The 22,713-nt window shown below is 43.6% G+C and overlaps 1 protein-coding gene across 1 annotated transcript; it reads left to right on the forward strand.

The window, feature by feature from the left end:
* Window positions 1-1,580: 1,580 nt before the first annotated feature.
* Window positions 1,581-21,611, forward strand: pinx1 (PIN2 (TERF1) interacting telomerase inhibitor 1). Its single transcript, XM_047021253.1, has 7 exons — window positions 1,581-1,623; window positions 2,050-2,159; window positions 2,585-2,677; window positions 3,591-3,672; window positions 4,221-4,310; window positions 8,402-8,484; window positions 19,338-21,611. Exons 1-7 carry the CDS (start codon window positions 1,605-1,607, stop codon window positions 20,133-20,135), a joined length of 1,275 nt encoding a protein of 424 aa, XP_046877209.1. The 5' UTR covers window positions 1,581-1,604; the 3' UTR covers window positions 20,136-21,611.
* The last annotated feature ends 1,102 nt before the right edge of the window (window positions 21,612-22,713 follow it).

Here is a 22,713-nt window from a genome sequence, read left to right on the forward strand (position 1 = left end):
TCATAACTTTGTCTACCAGGGATGTAGTACAGTATGAACTTCTGGGCGTTCAGTCAGTTCACCAACCCTGATTCATTTATGATCTGTCTCCTCTTGAAGGCTTGAGCTTGGTTGCATCTTATTGTTCAGGTACCAATGTAGTGCTTAATGCATATAGCCTGCACAACAGTTCCTAGTCGTTCAATGCTGTTCTTCATAGAAACTGTAGTCATGAACGCAGAAACAAGTCAGCAAACCAATGCCATTCCCAAGAACACTGATAGTGTTGAAACAGGGATCTTAATGTTTATTTAACAAGGGCAGACAATCTTTAAATCTTGAAGTAAGATTAAGTGTTCAAGACAAGTAAAGAGGTGTTGCTACCATGGAACGGCAAGGTTTTATCCATAACTGTAAATAAAAAACACGGTGTCATTGACATTTCTTATCAGAACACTGGGGGTTTTGTTGCATTTGATTACAGACATAGATTTAGTAAAATCTTTCATAAGAAGTTCTTGGCTTTTAATTTTTTTATTAATGAACAATCAAGTCACAAATACAGAAGCATAGGACAAATACCATTTACAAATACAATAATTAAAAACATAAAATACAAAAACAAAGTAATAACAATGAGATTAAAGTACAGTGAATAACAATCAAGACAGTCAAAAATAGAAAGAGATAGCGCAGATACATGTTTCCAAACAGTTCCATTTAATATTGAATAGTATATAAGGCGCTTTTATTTCGTAGCAGATTAAGAGATTCTATCAAAAGATTAAAGTATATTAGAAATAGGCTACAAAGCACGGAATATAGTTTGACAATTTGGATTTATGAACATGAAATGTACCTATCAGAACCATAACGTTTACTATCCAGTCAAAGGATATTACAGTACAGTCAAAATATGCATTAAGATCTTTGTCTTTGATAGTAATAGAGTGACAAATTTGATTTATTGTGAAACTTTCCATATCTTGCCAGAATCTTGGCTCCTCTCCTCAATGTGAATTGCTCAGGATCTTTAGGTCATAGCTTGTTGACTGTTGGCAAGCCTCGCACACTGAAAGGGACAACGCCTCCTAACCATAGCTTAGACACAACACTTGTTACGTAAAGGTTACATTACGTACATTCATTTTGTCCGAGGTGGTACCCCAGCCAATCGGATCGAGGCTGGTGGGGCCGTGTTGTCTTCCATCTTTGCACGTGCACAACATACTGAAAGAGCCACACAGTCAAGTTTCGTTACTTTCTTGATCTGCTGGTAATAAAAACACTTTTACTAACATTGTTCACTTCTCTGAATTTTCACCGTGGTTTTATTTTTTATTAAAAAAAAATATTAAAGGAGACGCTTTGGTGAAATTGATTTAAATGGTTCAATGGTGACCCCTTGAGTTAGAAAACATCCAATTTCAGTAAAAAATACAAATAATATATAAAGGAATCCAATCCAAATCAAAGGCCATTTGTACATAACGAATTGCTGTACTAATTAATTGTATTTGGAATAAATGCATTCGATTTCTAAATACAATTATATGATAATAAATCATTTTACACAGGCAATTCTAAGACTCACAGGACCTGTCCACGTGTTTAAAGACCCCAAGATGTCCATGCTTGCGGAACGTGAGTGTTACACTGAACTTTTAAATATCTGGATGTTGTATCTAATTAGGTTAAAATACGGTTCCGATGTTGTATTACTTGTTCATAACAAGTCGCCCTTCATTTAACAATAAGTCATGTTTTAAAAAAACGCTTCTGTGAAAGTGTGGGTTGAAAACAGTGTCCCCAAGTTAGCATTGTACAAGGCTAGGCTAGCAAGTATGGAAAGTTAATTGTGTGTGCTCGCTTCAACTAATGTTATATACTTATCTGTCTAAATTGTATTGATTGTAATGTCACGTATCTATAATTATGGAAATATAGCAACTTATAGTATACAACTGATTCATACCACAACATTGTGACACATCCCCTTTGCTTAGTTAGTTACGTAATTTTGTGATTGGCCTCAAAAAGCTCGCCAGCTAAGGTGTCTGTTGTTTGCAGCCCGGAGAAAGCAGAAGTGGTCTGTTGATCCGAGGAACAGCGCCTGGAGTAAGGATGAGTCGAAATTTGGCCAGAAGATGCTCGAGCGGATGGGCTGGTCGAAGGGCAAGGTAGCGTGTGAATACTAACATATTTTTCTATCTAGCTATTAAAGCCAAAATTATTGTAACATATCATGTAATATTAATTGGGTATTGCTGAAGTTTGGGGCAAGTTTAAGAAACGTGGATGTTTCAACCGTGCTTAAATTCCAGTTTTAATGTTAACCCCCATTGTATTAGGAGGGATGCTGTAGTGCAGTCTTTCTTGATCTTGATCCTCGGGATCCCTTGCCATGCTTGTTGTAGATGCTTCCAACACACCAAATTAATAAGGCTTCCACTGATGTTTATAACAACCCATTCATTTGAACCAAATGAATGGGTCAGGATTAAGAAAGGCAACTAGTGGTCATTGTTTTAGTATCACCTACAGTGGACTTGCAAACTCGAGAAGAGCAGAATCCAGAATTGTACCGATGTTGTGTCTTTTGCAGGGACTGGGGAGAACAGAGCAGGGGTCAACAGAACACATTAAGGTCAAGGTGAAGAACAACAACCTGGGTCTGGGAACTGCTGCCAGCCACGAGGTGAGGAGCTCCCCTGACGTCTCGTTGTAACATGTGTCCTTGAGACTACAACCCTGTGCGACATGTGTCCTTGAGACTACAACCCTGTGCAACATGTGTCCTTGAGACTACAACCCTGTGCAACATGTGTCCTTGAGACTACAACCCTGTGCGACATGTGTCCTTGAGACTACAACCCTGTGCGACATGTGTCCTTGAGACTACAACCCTGTGCGACATGTGTCCTTGAGACTACAACCCTGTGCGACATGTGTCCTTGAGACTACAACCCTGTGCGACATGTGTCCTTGAGACTACAACCCTGTGCGACATGTGTCCTTGAGACTACAACCCTGTGCAACTTGTGTCCTTGAGACTACAACCCTGTGCAACATGTGTCCTTGAGACTACAACCCTGTGCAACTTGTGTCCTTGAGACAACAACCCTGTGCAACATGTGTCCTTGAGACTACAACCCTGTGCAACTTGTGTCATTGAGACTACAACCCTGTGCAACATGTGTCCTTGAGACTACAACCCTGTGCGACATGTGTCATTGAGACTACAACCCTGTGCATCATGTGTCCTTGAGACTACAACCCTGTGCAACATGTGTCCTTGAGACTACAACCCTGTGCAGGATTTATCTGCTGTTGTTTCCTTGCTTGATTGTGATGGTCTTGAATGGGTAACATTTTACCAGACGGATACACCTTCTTTACCCTGTTCTTACATAGTTTAACCTGTTAGAGGAGCTGGTTTGTAATTACATGTAGGGGTTTAATTTATTAAACACGTGTAATGGTATAGGGAAAGGAACCTTCGATGTGGTGAAACGGCAGGTACCTAAACCAAAACATAAGCTGAACTAAAGTCATTTAAATTGTGATTGGAAGACTTACATGGGTGTTTTGGGCCCACAAATTGTTAACAGGACAATTGGATTGCTCATCAAGATGACTTCAACCAGCTTCTAGCCGATCTGAACAACTGCCATGGTCAAAATGACATCAAAGGTAAGACAGACACACAGGAATGCTGTGATGTTCTTTTTACGCTCTTTATGACCTTATAATGTATTTTTGTGGAACTGAAATACATTCAAAAACCAGAGATGAACCTTAAATAGGTTGTCTATCCAAGGACAGACCAGTTATTGGAATCTGATTTGGGCCACTTTTGCATGTAGTGTGAAGCCCAAGCAATCATCATGTGTCCTTACTCTCTCTCCCTGATGCAAGGGTATTTTAAGCTGTCAGTCAAATGATCCTGGAGCCCATGCCACACAGTATGAGAACCATTGCTGTACCCAATCATATTAACCGTATTCGGCTCATTTGTTGCCCACTAGGGGGTGCTGTTATGACACAAAGGCCCTACAATGTTGGCTTGTAAGACTTTATTTTAGAAAATGCTAATCAATAGAATAAAATAATAATAAAAATATTCTTTGCTAAACAAATGGAACAACTGAAGGATATTGTAGCCTGATGGAAGTGAAATATGGTTGTTGGTAACTCCTCACCTGTGACATGTTTATGATCGTTTTTTGATTGTTTCTCAGAGCCCCCGACAGAAGAGAAGCAGAGTTTTAGTCTGGAGCAAAAGTCAAAGACATCCAAAAAGAGGGTCCATTATATGAAGTTTACCAAGGGTGAGTGTGGTGTGATCAAGTTAGTTTGAGATAAGTTGTATTGTTTTTATTTAAGCCTTCGTGTTGGACCTGCCCTGTGTGCATGTAAAATATCCTATCCTAATCGAATCAGATCTTCCCTGCACGGTCGGCTAAGTAGGGACTGAGTGTTGGTGTTCTGCATCACCATCTGTCAGATCTTAGATGGGCTGTCCAGGCATGTCAGTTATCTGCCTCAAAGGGCATATCGTTTGTTGTTCTTTTTATTTGCAAGTAGACACCAAATACAGCTAGACACCCCAAAAAATAATTTTTTAATAATCTTTGAGTATTTAACAGTATCTCTGCAGAATCCCAGCCGAATGTTAATCTTCTAACTCCACATGATGGATCATCTGCATGGGTTCTCTGCCCACAGCCAAGCTGCTCTCCCTACAGCTCACTAAGCCCCTCAACCCCCTTGCTGACCTCAGCCGCAGGTCACAGCACCGCTCCATCACGCCGTACCAGGTTGATGAGGAACGGCTCTGTCAGCCTAACCACAATCCACTCTCTGAGAGAGGGAGGGGAAAATGGAGACGGAGAGAAGTTAAAGGGGGAGAGAGGGAAGGAGGTTAATATGAAACTTGCCTGTTTGCTGACCTGACATGACTTCCTGTCAGATAGCCAAGCATCAGGCCAGAAATGTTCAGGTCCATTGGTGATGGATATGATATGAACCACTTGCATTGCAGATCTATGGGGGTGTTTGGAGTGGGGATGACCTGTTCTAAATGAATGTGAGGGGAGGAATTGTGAGCATCCGTGATTCAAATAGGCCCATTTGCACCACAATGAAGATATGTTATATGCTATATGTTGATAATAATATAGTAAAATCATACCATGTAAATAAGCACCTTTAATGTTCTGCTCACATATGCTATGAAGAAAAAAAACAGTTTTACAGCAGCAACATTTGTGAATAGTTTAGATATCGCATCATACCTTCTTACACCAGTGTTATTAGAACTGACCCTGTTTTGCCAATATCAAAATCCTCTGCTGTCACCTCACCTGGAAGACTCACTGCTACGTCACTCAATGGCCACTTCCTGTTTCCTGTTTGGGGCATCTGGCCTTTCCATTTGAGCACCCCCCCCCCTCCCCCCTGAACAACATCTACTAGCGTCTGTGTAACCCATTAGGTGACCCCTTCTCTGATAACACAGGCCTGATCTGTCCCCCAGACCCTTTAGGTCCTGTTTTGGTGTTCTTTATTTAGCTGGGACCGGAAAAGGGTCATGCACCAGATAGATAAATAAGAGAGATTTGGATGCACCTTGCAGGAGACACTTGGAGGAGAGGATGGACATCCTCACAGCCTTGCCCTTCCACCTCCAAGCCCCCCCCTCCCCAGCCTTTCTCTAACAACCTCATTGACCTCCATGATAGAAAACCCAAAATAAACCCACTCATTGCCAAAATATCATCTCTGCATTCCTTTGGCATTTGGTATGGGGACTTTTGGCCAGGGGTAGATTTTTGCTATAATGGAGCAATAAAGAAAAAACTTTGCTCCTATAATTAGAGCAAAGTTGCTAATATCATCTGCTAATATGTTTGTTGATAACATATTAGCAACAAAGAAAGAGTTAGCATTCATAGAATTTCCCATTACCGCCCTAGCACCCAATGGACAGCCTAAGCCAAACAGCAGGTTGTACTTTGTAGGATAGTTTACATCAGGAGTATCTTGTTGTCATGCCATTAAAGGGACGCTGGCTAGACTTGTTTGTCCACAAACTGCTAATAACAGTGTTATGAAAGTAATGGCCTAATGCTAAGCAGGCCTTTGTGGGAAGAATAGATTATCAATTTACATTGCCAGGGTATGGTAAATGGGACATAACAATTTCCTTGAGGTTCAAATAACTATCTCGCCGCTATGGTTACAGACATTGTCCATAAACCCACATCACCCACCTGAGGTAAAGTGTTGCCTCTATCTCCACAGACAACCAACGGTTACTTGGCAACTGGCGTATAGCCACGCCCATTCACATGCCTCTTGCATGATTACCTCTCCAGGGCGGCAGTTGCCAAGTTAAGGCAGGTAATGGATTTACAGTGACTAAGCCATTTACATGAGAAGTTTGAAAGGTGGACTGGTCACCGGTGCTGCTTATGCAGCTCTGTCAACTCACCTGCAATTAAAACAGAACAGGACACTGTTTATATTCACTCATAGAAGTGAACCGATATCATGAGCGGGAACAACAAGCTCCCTCAACCAGTCAAGAATGTTGTTGAAAGTTTCCCACAGTTAGGATGCAAACTATTGTCTGACTATCGCAAATGATCCTACATTTTGATATTTATTGAATTCCATAACTCAGGAGTTATTTTGTCAACAAAGGTGAGTGTAATTGTGAAAAAGCAGTCTTCATTAGATTTGTTTTCTTTCTTTTTTTCTTCTTTGTCCAGGCCTCCTCACTGCTAGCATGGAGGATTGATGGCCTTCGTTTTCAGTAGAAAGGCACCAGCATCTCTGCTGTCTGGACCTGTGCTCACAGTGTAAACAGTAACCCAGTTTTAATTGTAGCCTTCACCTGTCAGGCAGAGGTAGGCATTTGATGGGGAATGTAACCACTGCAGTCCATAGCGCTTGTGTCTGGCATCACTCAGGGGCCCTCAATACAATAGAACCCTACCCTCGCTCTGTTTCAAATTCAAGGAAAGTACTTGGCATTTAAAATATGTAATTTTTAAAGGTGGATTTAGTGTTGGGTTGCTGACACAGACCATGTGAAGTGTACTGATAAGGTAAACTAAAGGTCACCCTATACTACTGCTGCTGGTGTTGCAACATGTGTTAAGCCAATACTATTCCAATCTTTACAAAAACACTTTTGGCCTAAACTCTCCAGAACGTGCAGTTAAATGTCACTCAGCATTAATTGGGACACGATAGCTTTGATGTTGGCCCCAGTACCTTTCAGGTTGTGTTCTGAGTATTTTAGTTGTCAGATTAGTCAATCTGCTTGAGAGGGCGATGGGGTTAAGCTGGTTTGGCAAGCATCTTCATTGGCAATCGTTGCATTGTCAACTGTGACCTTGGAACCAAACAAGGTATTCCTTAGAGCTTCCCTTGTGAACCGCCAAAACCCTCCCTCCTGTCCAGGCCAATGGCAACCAGCCATTTTGGGACGTTCAAGACAGTGGGGGGAAAAAAAAAGGCTAAAGATCCTTTTTATCCATGTTACGGCTAACACTTTCACCTGAAGTTTCCCTGTCCATTTTGACAGATACTTCCTGAGGCCCAAACATGTCACGGCCGGGTCTAATTTTACCTTCGACCAAGATCAGTAGGGTACACACAGACAGCCCCCCCTGTTTGTTTTCCACTTGAAACACCCGACTGCTTGGTCAATCCTCTGCCCCTGGACCCTTTGGCTTTGAAAGGCAGGGAGGGGGAGGAGGAGGAGGAGGAGGAGAGGGTTGGCGGTTGGAGCAATAAATAACCAAATGTTATCAGAGCCCTGCTGAAGGAAGAGGATGCAGCTGTATGAACAGGACTCTGAGTCCGAGACGGCCGGCCCTTGTGCTCCTGGAGTCTTTGAGGCTTGACTGGAAAACGGGAGGCTGAAGGCGTGGCAGGTCCTCCTGGCGCTGCGCGTTTATTTTTCTTCTTGGTCGTTTTATCCCAAAGCGACCATGCAAAAATGTGTCTTTTCTCCACTTTTAAGTACTTTTTCATCCCCCATCTCCTCCCCTTCAACGGCTTTAGCAAAAGTTTAAGATGTTATCAGTTCATAAATAGCTAGAAGCATTTGTTCTGTTTTGTGGATTGTGAGAAATTGGGACTGGTCGGCATGTGCCACCATTTCTGCTCCTTGTATTCATTTTTTAATTTTCAGGAATTACCTCATCCCCCAAGGTATAGACGTAAAAACATCTAGTGTGAGCTGTGTAATTCAATGTGTGATTATACTGAAAGAGTATACCTTTGATGCATAAGAAAGAGCTTGATCCATTTGTATTGGCCCAAACTCGTGAAGTAGGCACAATGCCACAATGTTGCGTAATGCCAGGCATTAATAAAAGTGTATCTGTTTAATCTATTCTTCCAGGAAAGGACCTGTCCAGTCGCAGTGACACTGACCTGGCCTGTATCTTTGGGAAGAGGGCGACACACTCTAAAACCCAGAAGGAGGTAACACACCACCACCTTCATCCTTCCCCAACTCCCACCTGTTAATGATCTGGATGACACATCCCTGCCTAATTGACTTGAACCTTTGCTGCAGGGGTGAAACACCTCCGCAAGTCATTGTAAGCTTAATCTAAATTGAAATGTATCAACCAAAATATCCACCTCCTGTCCAATAGGATCACACTGGGGGTGGCACACCTCTGGCATTAATTTGTCTTATCCTCGTCTGACACTGTAATCAAGTCTGACCACCGCTGCTATAACCAGCTGACACAACGTCACCCACCCCCTCTTTGGCTCAAGGCCTCCAGCAGTCTGTGGTCCTGGATTAACTGTGATGTAGCGTGCAGCTTGAGCACCAACAACAGGCCACCGTTAGAGGTGAAAGCGCCTCAATCCAGTTAAAGGATTTGCACTCCAGCCCTTTTTCCTCCTCCTTCTCTTCCTCTACTTCTCTACCTTCTTTCCTCCCTCCTTCTCTGAAGAGAGCTGGCTTCAGGTCGTTCCGTGTGCCAAAGGGCACCATTACCAGGGAACTGAGAATTGGGGTGAGGTGTGCAGAAATCTGTAATGATGACACCTGCGAAAAAAGATCAGTTTGCTCAGTTTTTCAACTCAACTTTACTGGTTTGGCCACATAGAACTTGCGAGTGAAAACTGCCATATGGCTCTTTTTGGTTTACTCTGATGAATTAATGAAGCTGCAAGTCCGCCTCCAACCTATAGAGGTCCCTGTCGACGACGTTTGTTTTAGCTGATTAAGCCAATTAGCAATGTGACTGTCAGCCTACACCATGTCTTATTTCAGTAGTTAAGCCAAATTGTAATGCCAGCATGGATAGGAAAAAGAATAGTTTAAAAGTTTTTATTAACAACTGGAATATGTTTCTTTTTTTGGGGGGGGGGGGATATTGTGAGTTGAGTGAACTAAGGTTGTTGATTTAAAAGATTCAGAAATGACTGAATTAGTTTATTGTGGGCATGGTTTTTTTTTTTTTTTTACATCACAAAGATCAACATTTGTTCAGTACATGGTGTCATCTTGAGCTGTTTATTTGGTGGCTGTCTCAGTGTAGCGTAGCTAGGACGAGGTGTTACTGACTCATGCAATCCCAGTGCTCAGGTGTCAGTGGGATTGCCTGCTTCATGTTGTTGCTTAGCACCTTATTTGTTCTGAAGGAAACGAAAACAGAGGAAACAAGCTGTAATTAAACACTTATTCAGTTCATTTATACGTAATGATTATAGAAGGAGGTTAAGTAAGGCTGAAATCAGTTCTTTAACAGGAAAACAATTCCCTAGGATGTATCGAGAGGTAGCCTTATCATTAGTGGGGAAACAACTTGACTTTTGTGTCACAACTGTGTATTTGTCTGTGTTTGAGTTATGACAGTCATGGCATAAATATTTTAAGTGGAGGACAAAGGTAAAACAGGACATATGTTCCATAGCCTTGCCTTCCATATTTCATTTAGACACTATCTCATCACCACTTTTAAAAAGATATTAGTCTGAGCTGTGACATGTTGGGCGCGTCTTTTGTCTGTCTCAACAGGTTTTTCTGCAAGCTTGTTATTTCCTTCCTGTCGTCTCAGGCCTCAGAACACAGACAGAACACAAACACAGGTGTAGCTTAGACTAGGATGCATACTGGACACTGACTCCATCTCCCCCAGCCCTCCCCTCTTTCTCCCCCATCTTTGGCTGTAAGACATTGGCAGCCCCAAATCCATAATTCCAGTTAAAGAGGCTCTGCATTCCCCGTTGAGGCCAGGCCATCGGCATCACAATGGCCTCATCTCCCACGATGATTAGCATTGGAAATAAACGCAAGCAATATGTGCCTTTTTTTCTATCTTTTTTTTTCTTTTCTTCTTCCTTATCCCCCTCCCCCTCTAATCGTTTTGTCACGGGTTGTTATTGTCCTGGTCTGATGGGACCCTATTGGCCGGATCAAAAAACACTCAGCGCATTCACAATGGTATCCCATGAGGTAGTGTGGCATGGCCCAGGAACAGCGGCTGCTGGGTAATGGTGGAGGGGGGGGTGGCGGTACTGCCGGTTTGCAAGCGTGAATCTCATGCGACCCAGTCACACTACAATGTGATTCCTCGCCACACACTGAAGAGTATTTAAACTCAGACTCATGCAATGGGATGTTTGATATTGTCTTGTTTATTTCTGTGCATACTTGTGTAGTTGTAGCTTTATGTATCTATTCAGGAAGAGTTGTGTTCCACAGGACTGAGGCCTGTATCCACACAGGAAGCTGCATGTGTACCTGGTTTAGTGCCTAAATCCACAATAGGAGGTTTGGTTTGTTGGCGGCACTGGGTCCACTTTGCTAACACACACACACACTTAGAACAGAGGCAGCAGAGCTGGTTGGGGCGTGTTCACACTGCTTCCAGACCCCTATCTGCACTCCTTCAAGGTAAGGCCTTGGGACCCTCTCCCCCGTTATCTGGATGAACTTCCCAAAAACCTGTGTCTTCCTTCTCCGGTGGCCACCTTCCTATCCCTGTTCGTACCCCACCCTCCACCCACTTCTACCACCCCCTTTTCCCTTCGCCCTCCCCCGCCTACCCCATTCCCCCCCTCCCCCTTCTCTGCTGGGGTTTTTCCTTCCTCCACTGAGATGTGCTTCCTGCCAGCCCTTTATCACTAGTCACAACACTCTCTGACAGATACACACACACACAGTTGCCGTTCCACACACTCCTACTCACCAGAATCTTTGCTGTTTAGATGGAGAGGAGCAGGAGGACAGCCAAGTGTTGCCCTCTCCCTCACCTGCTCGTGTGCCCCGTCTTCATCCATTCATGGAGCTCAGTGTCTTCTCTCACCAACAGTCTCAAGTCAGCATGATTTCTAAAACTTTCATTACACCATTTTTTTTTTTTTTTGTCCTCTTACATTGTATTTTGACATTAGACTTTATTCTTTTAGCGGATGCTTTTATCCAAAACAGTATACAAATGGTGCATTCAGAATGTAATGCAGAAAATCAACAGAACACATTTCTGAGAAAAATAAAAACAGCTTTAGCTTGAAGGACTACAGGAGTCTACCTGTCTCATAGTGTGGATGATTGATGCTGGTGTCACCGGAGACTCCCAGGCTCCACACCCGTGTCTCCAACCACCTGCAAATATTTCCATCCAAACATTATTCAACCCTCCCCAACCAGGGTGGCTTATCCAGCAGAGTCAGAGCAGCTGTCCATCCACACTCCTCTCTGTCATCCATCACACCTCCCACGCCCCCCTTCCAGCTCCTTCCTTCGCCTCTTGTCTGCTCCGCGACACAATTACTCACGGCAAGACAAACGACAGGCTCTCGCCTGCAGAGATATCAAGGAGCCTCGGATTTTTCTAAATGAAGGTGCTTTGGCAGCCTCATGCTCCCTTTGCTTATCGGCGGCCGAGCAGTGCCCCTGGCCGTCCTGTGTCCCCGTCCCCACACTACCCCTCCTTTGACTCCTGTGCCCCCTCCCCCTTCCCCTAGTCTCCCCAACCCCTATCCAACCCCAACACTCCTGACTACTCCTGCTACCCTCCCTAAACCTCCCCCCTCTTCCCCTTTCTCCTGCCACCTCCCCCCTCTTCTCCCTCTCCTTCACCCCTGCCTCTAACCCCCCACTCCCCTCTACTACTCTTGCCACCCCTTCCCCACCTCCCAGCCCTCCCTCCACTGCCACAGCTCTCTGCTCTCTCCTCAGGGGGTTTAGTTAGGGGAGCCTCGGGGAGGACCAAGCAGCCTTGATTTATCTCTCCTGCCCCTTCGCCTGGCCACTCCGCCCAGCCGAAAGAGCCGACGAGGCTCCATCGGGCCCCGGCTCCAAAGCCCGGCATTAGCTGAAATAAAACATCCTGCCGCACGGTGAAAAATGTCCTCTGATTGGCTAATTAATCAGTCAAAGGGGAGCGACGCGGCCCGTGACTTGAGGGACCCTCGCGGGCGACCGCAGAGGGCCCGCTGATAAATAGACTCCCCGCCGATTCATACATCAAGAAAAGTTACTCATTTTTAAAGCTGCCAGCCTGTCTGAAAGGTGGAAACGCCAAAGCCCTACAGTTTTGTAGTTTTCGCAGACTATATTTCTTTCCTCTTTTGGTATGGAAAAAGGCTCCTGTCTGACAATTGTATGTTTGACATTGTGACATTTATTGAGCTTTTTGTTTTATTCCTTGTAAATCATTATCCTTGCTGGAATATTATGGTTTACCTCTTTTTAAACTGGACTTTAGATATCTTTGAGTTTAGAATATGTTGTCCATACAAAACCTTTTTTTAAATTAGTCTCTTTTGTTGAAGGGGGAGCTTTTATGTTTAGACCTGAAGTAATCAGTTTATAGTTGATAACAATAAGGGAAACCACCTCCTAAAAGATTATGTAACCACTAAGGACCCACAATTTGACTATGAATTCACATGGATTTTGGCGAGGTGCCTGAATTCCAGTCAAATTGTTTTTCTTGTGGCTCATTCAGATAATTAAGGTGTTTAAAGAACAATGCATTTTGTTACAAGTAGCATTCATTCACTGAGCAATAATTGACAAAATAACTTTCAAACAACCCCAAAGAAACAGAATTGTAGTGTATACTCTTATATAACATATTCTTGAGATTAAACTGACAAAAACATATACCATAACGCAGCATGTTATATAAAGAGAGCACATCCATATTGTCATGCGACAAGTTTCCTACACCTCATCCATGCTGCTCTCCTCCTCAACACAGCAATTGATGAACAGTGGCTTGTTAGTTTCTGTTGTTTATAGTGAGTCTTGACCCGTTCAGATGCCAGAAAGTTTTCTGCAGTCGGCATGGCGTGCTCCTGGGGTCGTCCTGACCTCCCTGCCCTCTCCTACTCCCACTCAAGCACAAAGGGCCAGAGCCCGGGCCTCGCCGAGTGGCACCTGTTGCTGGTTTCTCCTGCCCACGCCCCGTCCACATGAAGGATCACACGTCAGCGGGTGCCTCCCCTGGCGCCACCATCGTAAGGAAAAGGGGGCGGGGCGGAGTGGACTGGGGGTTTGGCAGATGCGCCAGGGAGGCGACGGGCAGAGTCATGAGCATGAAAACACTGCTGACTGCACAGAAGCGTGGTGTCTTTTTGCCCACAGAGATATAGGCTAGCAGGCTAATGCAAAGGCATGAGTGATGCCGGACAATGGTTAGATGAGACATTCTCAGAGGTTTATATTAGTTTTGAGTGTTTTTCTTTTACTGTTTTTAAAAGTAGATCATGTATGTTACTACTTGTCACCATGACCATCGTGGTTCAGGTTGTTAACAAAACTGGCCAAAATGGTACATTGAAATACCAGTTTTCAATGGAAGTTCAGTAAACACTTTTTCATTTTGTATCTCATATATTGTCAAAGTAATTATATTTTGTAGTTAAAGATGTTTTTTTTATTTAGCTAGATGTTTCCCTCCAATCAAGCAATTGTATTCTCATTAGTCTCACTTTCCACTCCCTTAATTGTTCATTAAGGTGTTGACAGTCAAGCGTTTGTTTTCCTTAACCCTGCTGGTATTTCATAATGGAATTGCCAAAGGGGATTTTTTTTTTTTTTAACAGCATGCTGAAATAGAGTTCTTATTTTAGTCTTGAATCCGCTGCAGGTTCCCTTGTTAAACATGCTGAACGTGCCCTGTGGTGGGCCGTCCTGCCTGCTCGGCACGGGGCTAATGCTCCTGCCATGTTTGTTGTGAAACTGAGGAGCTCTAATTCACTCTCGGATAGCATCTAATTGCCTCAAACAAAAGCGCTGCCTCTCAAAGAGCGTGGGCGTTGACAGGGCCCGCCACTGCTGCCTCCGCTCCTGCGTCTGAAAAATAAGAGGGCCTGCCAAGTGACACTGTCCCTTGCCCCCCTTGCTCACCCCCACCTGTGCCCACCCCCCGTCCCATCCCCGCTCCCTGGCAGCTCACTCGATGGGTGTCTCCAAGCGGTGCCAGCTCGCTGACGCGTACAGATTAGCGCAGAGGGAAAAAGGGAACAGAAAGCGTCTGTCTCCTAGTTACGGGGCCGCGGTAGGAATGCATGGGGTAGGGTAATTACAGCCCCGATGATGCTAACCATCCTGAAGAGTTTCCAACCCCCCTCGGCTTGGTAGGGCCACTGACTCCAGTTTAATCACTGCCTCTTTAATCTAATAAATCACTGCAGGAAGGCGGGGGTGGGGGGGGGGAGTAAACGCTGAATCCTCCATCTTGAGAGGGGTGACATCTATGCTCTGGGGGTGGAAGGCACTGCTGGCAGACTCTCACCATGTTAAACAAGCACAGGGTAGTCAACCTGCATGCATAATGCTGTTTCCATTTTTTGGCATGATAAACGTTCCTGCAACGCCACGGAAAGGAGATTGCCTCAAAACGGAAGGTCTGTTTTTGTAAAGGTCATAGCCTAGTAGTTCATTGCAATAATTGTCTTGCCTCCAAATTTTATACTTTATTATCAAATACTGTTGCTAGACAATACCATTTTGGCTAATTCCCGTTTCTGTGCCTGTACTATGTGTAAAAATATGACCCTATTACCCTGCATTTAGCAAGGAAAGAATAACCCACAAAACATAACTTAAATATTTATATCGAATCATTTACACCATCGCGATCGGTAGTGTGTTTCTGTGTACAAGTAATTGATTATGACGGATGGAGTGGCATGGTCATGTCTGAGCTGCGGGAGAGCCCCCAGTGTTCATGTCCGCCCACGCCAGGCCCATAAAGGATTAGTGGGCAGCCCTGGGAGCTGGCCAGGGAAGGGCAGCAGGGTAAAATGGTCCTTAGATCCATAGACCCCTGCTATCCCCACATTTATTATTGTGGCAGGACAATGAGGGCCCCTCCAGATAATTAACTGACCCTCCCACAATATCGCATGATGATATTATAGAAAAACAGCCATCAGTAATGCAAACCGGCACTTTTTTGGAGAATAAAGTTCTAACAAAGGCTCTGATTGGGATATTGAGCTACTGAGTCAGTACGACAGCGTCTGGATGTTTTTCTCACTCTACAGCTGCCAATGAAGAGAAACCGTTGGCTTTGGGATGGAACCGTCTTGTAACTCTTTGATCCTGAAAGTGAGTGAGTGAGGGATGGAACAAACTCGCCTAAATGTCAATTTTTTTCACCCAACTAATACTTTTTTTGATGACCAAAATGTGTCCACCCTCTGTGACAAGCACAGTGGGAGGACTGAAGACTCATAATCCACTTAAGCTTTTATTTAATCTCGGTATAGTCAAGACCAGGCATCCAGTATTACTGGACTTATCAGGGAGATCAAGGAACTCTGCGGTGTTTGGTAATTGTAATACTGCGTCTAGCTAGAGGTGGAGGTATTATCCCAAGCTGTATACAGTTAAGAAAATGAACCCTTTTGTGACAAGGCTGAACAGGTCTTATCAGATCCTAAAGAAGTGCCTTCTCTCAACACTTCAAATACATCATGGATTACTCCTGTCACAATGTCAGAAATCCTCTTGTTCTTCACGTTAGATCAAGACGAGCCCCGCTTGCACATTTGACATTGACGGCCACTTGAGGAATATCTTTTGATGTAAGCCAACCTTGAGCCTGCCGACTTAACAGGCTATCGTTTTACATAAACAACAAGACAGATGTTCTCAAAACACCATCACTATTAACCACCTGTATTAGTAATGAAGGATTTACAAGGTAAATGTCATGAGGCTTTCTTGAGCAGCTTACTAGGGAGGGGACGAGTCATCCTGGTTGATGGTTTGCAAAGTTTGTAGCCATTGCAGTATTGTACTTGATTACGGCATCTCAGCATTGTGTCATGTCACCCTCATAAGTAGGTCTTAATCCCTGGACACTCCGAGAACAGCCCATTGCTGACTCAGTAAAAAGCAAAAGCAGCACCCAGATATCTGTTCCTTTTTTTTTTTTGTATTAGAGCTTTAAATACACTTGTCTAAAAAGTAGCTCTTATTGTAAACTTGATGTGCTTGTCTCAGTTTAAAGTCTGTTAAAAGGTAGCAGAAGCCATTAGGATTCACCTTTTGCTTCATCATTTTGCTCTGCATTTGCTGATGATGCCACTGAATGACTTGGCTTCCTCGTTTATGTCTTGGCGTTGGCGCTCCTGCCTCTCCTGTGGACACATTACCAGTAGAGATGAAGCTGGAGTGTCTTAAAGGGGAGGCCTGCAGAACCCTCCTCCCCCCCCCTCTCTGGGACCCTCTTGTGGCCCTGCCTGTGTTCCAGCCCCATCCCCAGCCAGGGTAGAGAGGGAGCAGGAAGGGGCTGATAGCCCGCCAGGCCTCTGCTCTACCGAAGGAACCTTATCTCCCAGCTGCACACGGCATGGGGAGTGCATCCTCTTCCTGCAAGCTTGGAGGTGAAAGAGGAGGAGGAGGAGGTGGTGGTTGGGTATAGGTGTGTTCACCACCTCCTTTACTCCTTTGCCACCCTGTAGTTGTTTTATAATGGTAAGGAAATAGATGTACTGTAGCTGCATCTGGAGCTGTCACCATAGGAGTGCAGTGTTTGGGAGTAGGACTCTGTCTTTGTGTGTGTTTTTGCATGTTTTTTTGTGTGTTGGTGTGTTTTTCTGTGTGAAATTGTTTTTTGTGTGAGTGTTTGCTGTGTTGTCTCGTATGCCTGTTGTGCCTGGGTGTTGGGGTGTGTGTTATTTTGTGTGTGTGTGTTTTTCTGCGTGTGTTGTGCCTGCGTGTTGGTGTGTGGCACGCAGTCTAGCCTGTGCTCAGCACAGCACTTTTCCCCGTTGTATCACCGATGAGCCTAATGGAGGTCCCCAGGCGAGGAGAGGAAAAGCCACACACCAAGCCCATACTGCCTAGATGAAGGGGATGTTTCCTCCTCTCCTCTTTCCCCTACCGCCTCTTTCACCCCCACCTCTCACACCCCTACCCAGTCCCTTGAGAGTCATTTCACAGGCAGTTGGAAAGTGCCCCCTAGCCATCATCCCAAATCCCTGTTACATGTTAGTTTGACCCTATCAGCCGTAAGCCCCCATCCCCAGACTCCATCCAGAGGAGATGCCATTGTGCAATTACAGGGAGTATAGATTTTTTTTCTGGGGAAGTCTGAAAGTTTTGTCTAATGGCCCCCCCCCCCCCCCCCTGCAGGCCCCTTTTCTTCCTTGTTAGAAGTTGGAGGCATTTTGACCAGAGGTCTGCGCTAGCAGGAAACTTCACAGATTATTTGAACTCTTATGGTGCACAGGTGCACCCTATAGATCACGTGCAAGGCTTTAGCGTGCAGGAAAACACTTGATATCATCACGTCATCATGATGTGGTCCATCTAGTTAATAAGAGCAGAATTTGGAGGCTCCTGTCAAATCACAGCGTTTGTCACTGTATGAAGAAGAGGAAAAAAACCACAACTCGAATTGAAAGAAATACATTCAATTGGACATTGTTATTTATAGAATGATGTATCTGTTTTTGCCAATTGATCAATGTATAAGTCCTCAAAACAATGCCCACACATACACACCTTCCCCATATGGAATAATATTGATTATAAGGTGTGTTTTGGTTGGTTAAGGACAAAGACTAATGACCAGTTGGTTGCTACCTCCAATCCCAGGAGACCTAACCTAGTGTGAATCTTGCAATATTCTCGAAATGCTTAAGTAGCTAAATACATTATCTAAAACACATTTTGTATGTCTTCCGATGAGTTGTAAATCAGTTGTGTTTTGTTCTTAGGCTGTGGATAAAAGGTTGTTTTTTGAGCTTTTAAGAGTAGCTACAACCAGGTTTTGAGTTTATAAAGCCAAATGATATTCCTTTGTTCTTTTCCCTCATAGTTTGCAGTAGATTGTACCTATGGTGTCGGCATTTCCTTAGTGTCCCTGTTTGACTTACTGCTACTAAATCAATCATGGTTATGCTAAGGTTACCCTTTCATCCTAATCTCCATGTAAACACAGTAGGCCTCACCGCAAAGCAGGGGTTTGTCTTATTTAATCTCCCATCTGTAGCTTTTAATAAATGTCGTCCTGGATGTTGTGTCTCTACGGTAATGTTGGGAGCGGGGTGGCATTGTTTAGTGTGGTCCTCCTAGGGAGAATGTGTTCTTCAGGACAAATCATTATGCATTGAATAGGCCATTAGGAAAATGAAGACAAATGGGCCATTGGAGCAGTGTGACAAAGTGTTGTAGTCTGTACAGTTAAATGTAGACTGTCCCTCTGTGGAGAGTTACCATGTGTACTCCTCCTTTACTGCTGTTCTCATCATTTGTATTTGTCTTGGTTTTGTTTTTTTCAACGTTTCATTCCTTTTTTTTTTTAAGCACTTCGCTTTCAGACCGCTTCATGTGAGTTAAGTGTCGGCCTTCTTTTCACAGCCGTCATGCCAGACAGTGTCATATTTTTCTGTCAAAAAAATACATTTACTATAAAGGAATAGCCTTTTTTTTTTTTTTTTTTTTGACCCATTGAAGTTTAATAGGAGGAGTTGACTCGTTCCAAGTTCATGAGAGCAGTGATGTGCTGTCACCTCAGGGTGTTACAGAGACAGGTCAGAGGTCAGAGGAGTTGAGACACGCCAGGGGTAGTGTGTTTAGGCTCGGCGGTTAAGTGACTTAATATGGGAGGGAACAAAACGGGGTGGGGAGGTAAGCTGTGCCATGGTGTGTATTGCCAGCGACATGCTGGAACTTGGTGTATTTATCAGGTTGCATGGCATAATTGCTTAATTTTATTGATAGCCATCCTTGAACATTTAGGGGATTCATGCTAGTGCACCTGTCATTTTCCTAAGATGTTGTGCAAGTAGGGAGAGTTTTCCATAACATCTAAATCTTCTCCCATTGTCCCCTTTCTGTCCAGGAGAGCAGTTGTTCTGATTCCCAGGGTGAGGAGGAGGAGCAAGAGGCATCCTTGAGCCCTGACCCTGATGTGGAGTCCATAACAAAGACTGTCACCAGCACCCTCACCATGCAGGAGTACTTTGCCCAGCGGATGGCTCTCCTGAGGAAGGGTCGTGATGAGACTCAGGATCCTGGCTCCAGCGGAGGACCAGCGGAGGACTACAGTGAGACACAGGCCCCAACAGAGACCTCCAACTACATTCAGAACACCACAGATGACACAGAGCAACCCAAGTCCAAGAGGAAGAAGAAGAAGAAGAAAAGAGAGGAGACTGCAGAGGTGGTGGAGGAAGCGGAGGAGGAGGAAGTGTGTGCAGTCTGTCCTATAGTGGTGCACTGTGAGGACCAGGAAACCCCCTCGCAGAAAAAGAGAAAGAGAAAGCGAGCAGAGAAGGAAGACCTGCTGTCTGAGAACTGCAACGCTACCCCCGGTCAGGAACAGAACTGCGAGGAGGAGCAGACTCCGACTCAGAAGAAGAAGAAAAAGAAACGGAAAGAAACGAGTGCTGAAACAGATTTAGTTAATGGACAAGAACCAACTAAAAATGAAACTGAGGACCAGAAGGTTGTAAACAAAAAGAAAAAGAAGAAACAGAGGGAACATGTGGAGGAGGTTGTAGTTGTGGATGATGATGAGGAGGAGGAGGACGAGGTGGTTGAGATAGTGGACGACAATGACGAGGTGGTTGAGATAGTGGAGAGAAAATCCAAAAAGCACAAGAAGAAGAAAAAGAATGCAACAATAGCATCGTCTTAGATACTTTCTACTGGAGCTGTCAACCCTACTTCCCGAAAACAATGAACTCTCTTTGTCTCTTTATTTTATGTATTTACTCACAAATGAATTTTGGTGTCTGATACATTTGTTTCCTGATGGTGTGAATGAGCGACAAAGACGTGATTGGTCAGCCACCTTATCTGCAAAGGAATGTTCAGATGCAGCGAACTAGTGTCCCAGACACCAATTTGGTGCGTCTCTTCCCCATCCGTTCTGATAAATAAAACTTATATTTCATCCTACTAAATTAATACGCACTTGAGACATTGAAAATGGGTTAAGTGGCAAGCTGGTCAGGCCAGCGAGTCATCAATGTTTTAAGGACTCTTTTAAGGACTAAAAAATCTGATAGGTTTATATTTGAATCAAATCAAAATTTATTTGTATAGCCCCTTTTACAACCAATGTCACAAAGGGCTTCACATACACCCATAGAACTTCCATCACAATTTTATTTAAATAAAAATACAGCTGTATTGTCTTGATAAAATACCATATTGTGAATAATAATCTCTGCAGGATCAATCAAAATAAAGTTTGGTCAAAGGGCAGGATATAAGATTTGAATATAATTTCATTAAACTATTCAAACCTTGTTCAGCGTCATTTGCATCATGTCAATCACAGCTTTATAATGTCATCCTTTCAACACCCTATGTGGATGTGAGGCTACAATACAAAGAGAGTGAGGGTGGTATGTTGACAAATGACTACTAGTCATGATATTCCATGACACAAACATTTTACTGTGTAGATGTTTCCTGGTTACTGCGACTGTTTTACATGTAATGGCTGAATTATGTGGTCAGTCTTTCCAATGTATAATCCTGTTATCATAAACTACAAGTTGCCTTTCTTTTTATAATGTCATTTTTTTTACAACATAGGGTGAACAAGCGGCTGACTGAATTTTATTTAAATGCCACCTCAAAAGGTATTGACTTTGAAATCTACTTTGATTTGATTGTTTGGATAGATCACACTATACAGTTTCCTGTTTCTTCTGTTGTCATGACATCCAGTCATAGCTTAACAAGACCATCTTGCAGCAGTGTTCACATTAAAGGACAAACTTGTACAAAACCACATGAAGCACACAGAGTACAGAGTATGCCATATGTCAGCTGTTATAGTCTCTCTGGTGCTTATTGGCATAATTTCCAAATAAACATGCAACTAGAAGAGATGGTTCATGCTGGAGACCCTCATATTTTCAGAGGGTTACAAACAAACTTTCAATACACAACATTATTTTATTCAACTCTTCACAGCTATATTGTATGACTGAACTTGACCGACTGACTGACTGACATTGATAGATTGATTGTCTGATTGATAAAAAGAAAATGGTAGCACAGAATTCACTCCAGACACTGCCTTACTTCACGTGACTCATCTGATGAACGAACACATGGATAAATCCCTGTTTGATTCTAAAACATTTAATAAAATGTTCTGATGGATTCAGTATTGATGAATTAAATCTACTCCACCAAGCTAGCCTTAGTAACATCTGTAAATGGGACTTCCGTCGAGAACCCTCACCGCACGTAAACACCCATATGACAAGTGCAGTTTCACACTCTCGCAACTCACAGCAACATGCACACTTGTGTGACCTCCTTACACCCAAAACACCTTACACCCAAAAAAACACGTCAGGACAGAAAAGATGTAGACAGGGCCCCTCTGTTCAGTCTGAGACATCACTGGCCATTCCCAAACCTTGTAGAGGAAGTTCCTCGGAGGTGTCACTGAAAACTGGATCATCTAGTTACTTAGGTTGTATGGGGGCTTTTTTCTAACTTTTTAACTTTGATAAAGATATCGTGTTTGAGCTAAATACAGTAAGACGATTTGTTTCGAAGGGAACGTGATTAAGTGTGTTGCAGAAAAAGCATGAGCGCTAACTGTAGCCCTACGTGTAAATTCGTGGTTGTGCTTGAGCGTGAGTGAACGTAGTGGAGTATCCATGACAAGTGAACACAGTTACTTTGTGGCAGCATTCCAAGTGTATGCTGTCAACATGAACACTTTGTCTGATACTCCACTGGTGACCAGTGGCGGAAACTGACTTCGTCTTTCTACCACAGACTGGTCCAGATTTGCGTTGAAAATTAGAGTGTTGTTGAAATGTTATAACGTACATAAACTTATATAAACTTTGAATTTTAATAGTTTGACCCAAATTGGTTAAAATGCATTGTCTAGATTGGTTTGTGTATTTAACCATTTTAAGGGTTTTATTTTATACATACAATCTATTGAAGGGCATAAATGGCCGGTTTGTGCGTAAAACAGCCTCAGGTTTGAATATGAAGTGACGTCACCATGAAATGGATGCTGACACCAGACCAAACAGGTTGGATTGGTTTGAGGTGAAAGTTAGAAAAAAAAACAATTTCGAAACAATATAGCCTACCAAAGTGTCGCAAGCCAATCGCACGTCATCAAGATTCACGAAGGTAAAACATAGGCTACAGATATTCAATTACACGGAAAATCAATTAGGCTAAAGGCAAAAGTGGCAGTTCCTTTCACTATTCAGTGCCGTGGG

Source organism: Hypomesus transpacificus, chromosome 6 (assembly GCF_021917145.1).
Source record: "Hypomesus transpacificus isolate Combined female chromosome 6, fHypTra1, whole genome shotgun sequence".
NCBI lineage: Eukaryota > Metazoa > Chordata > Actinopteri > Osmeriformes > Osmeridae > Hypomesus > Hypomesus transpacificus.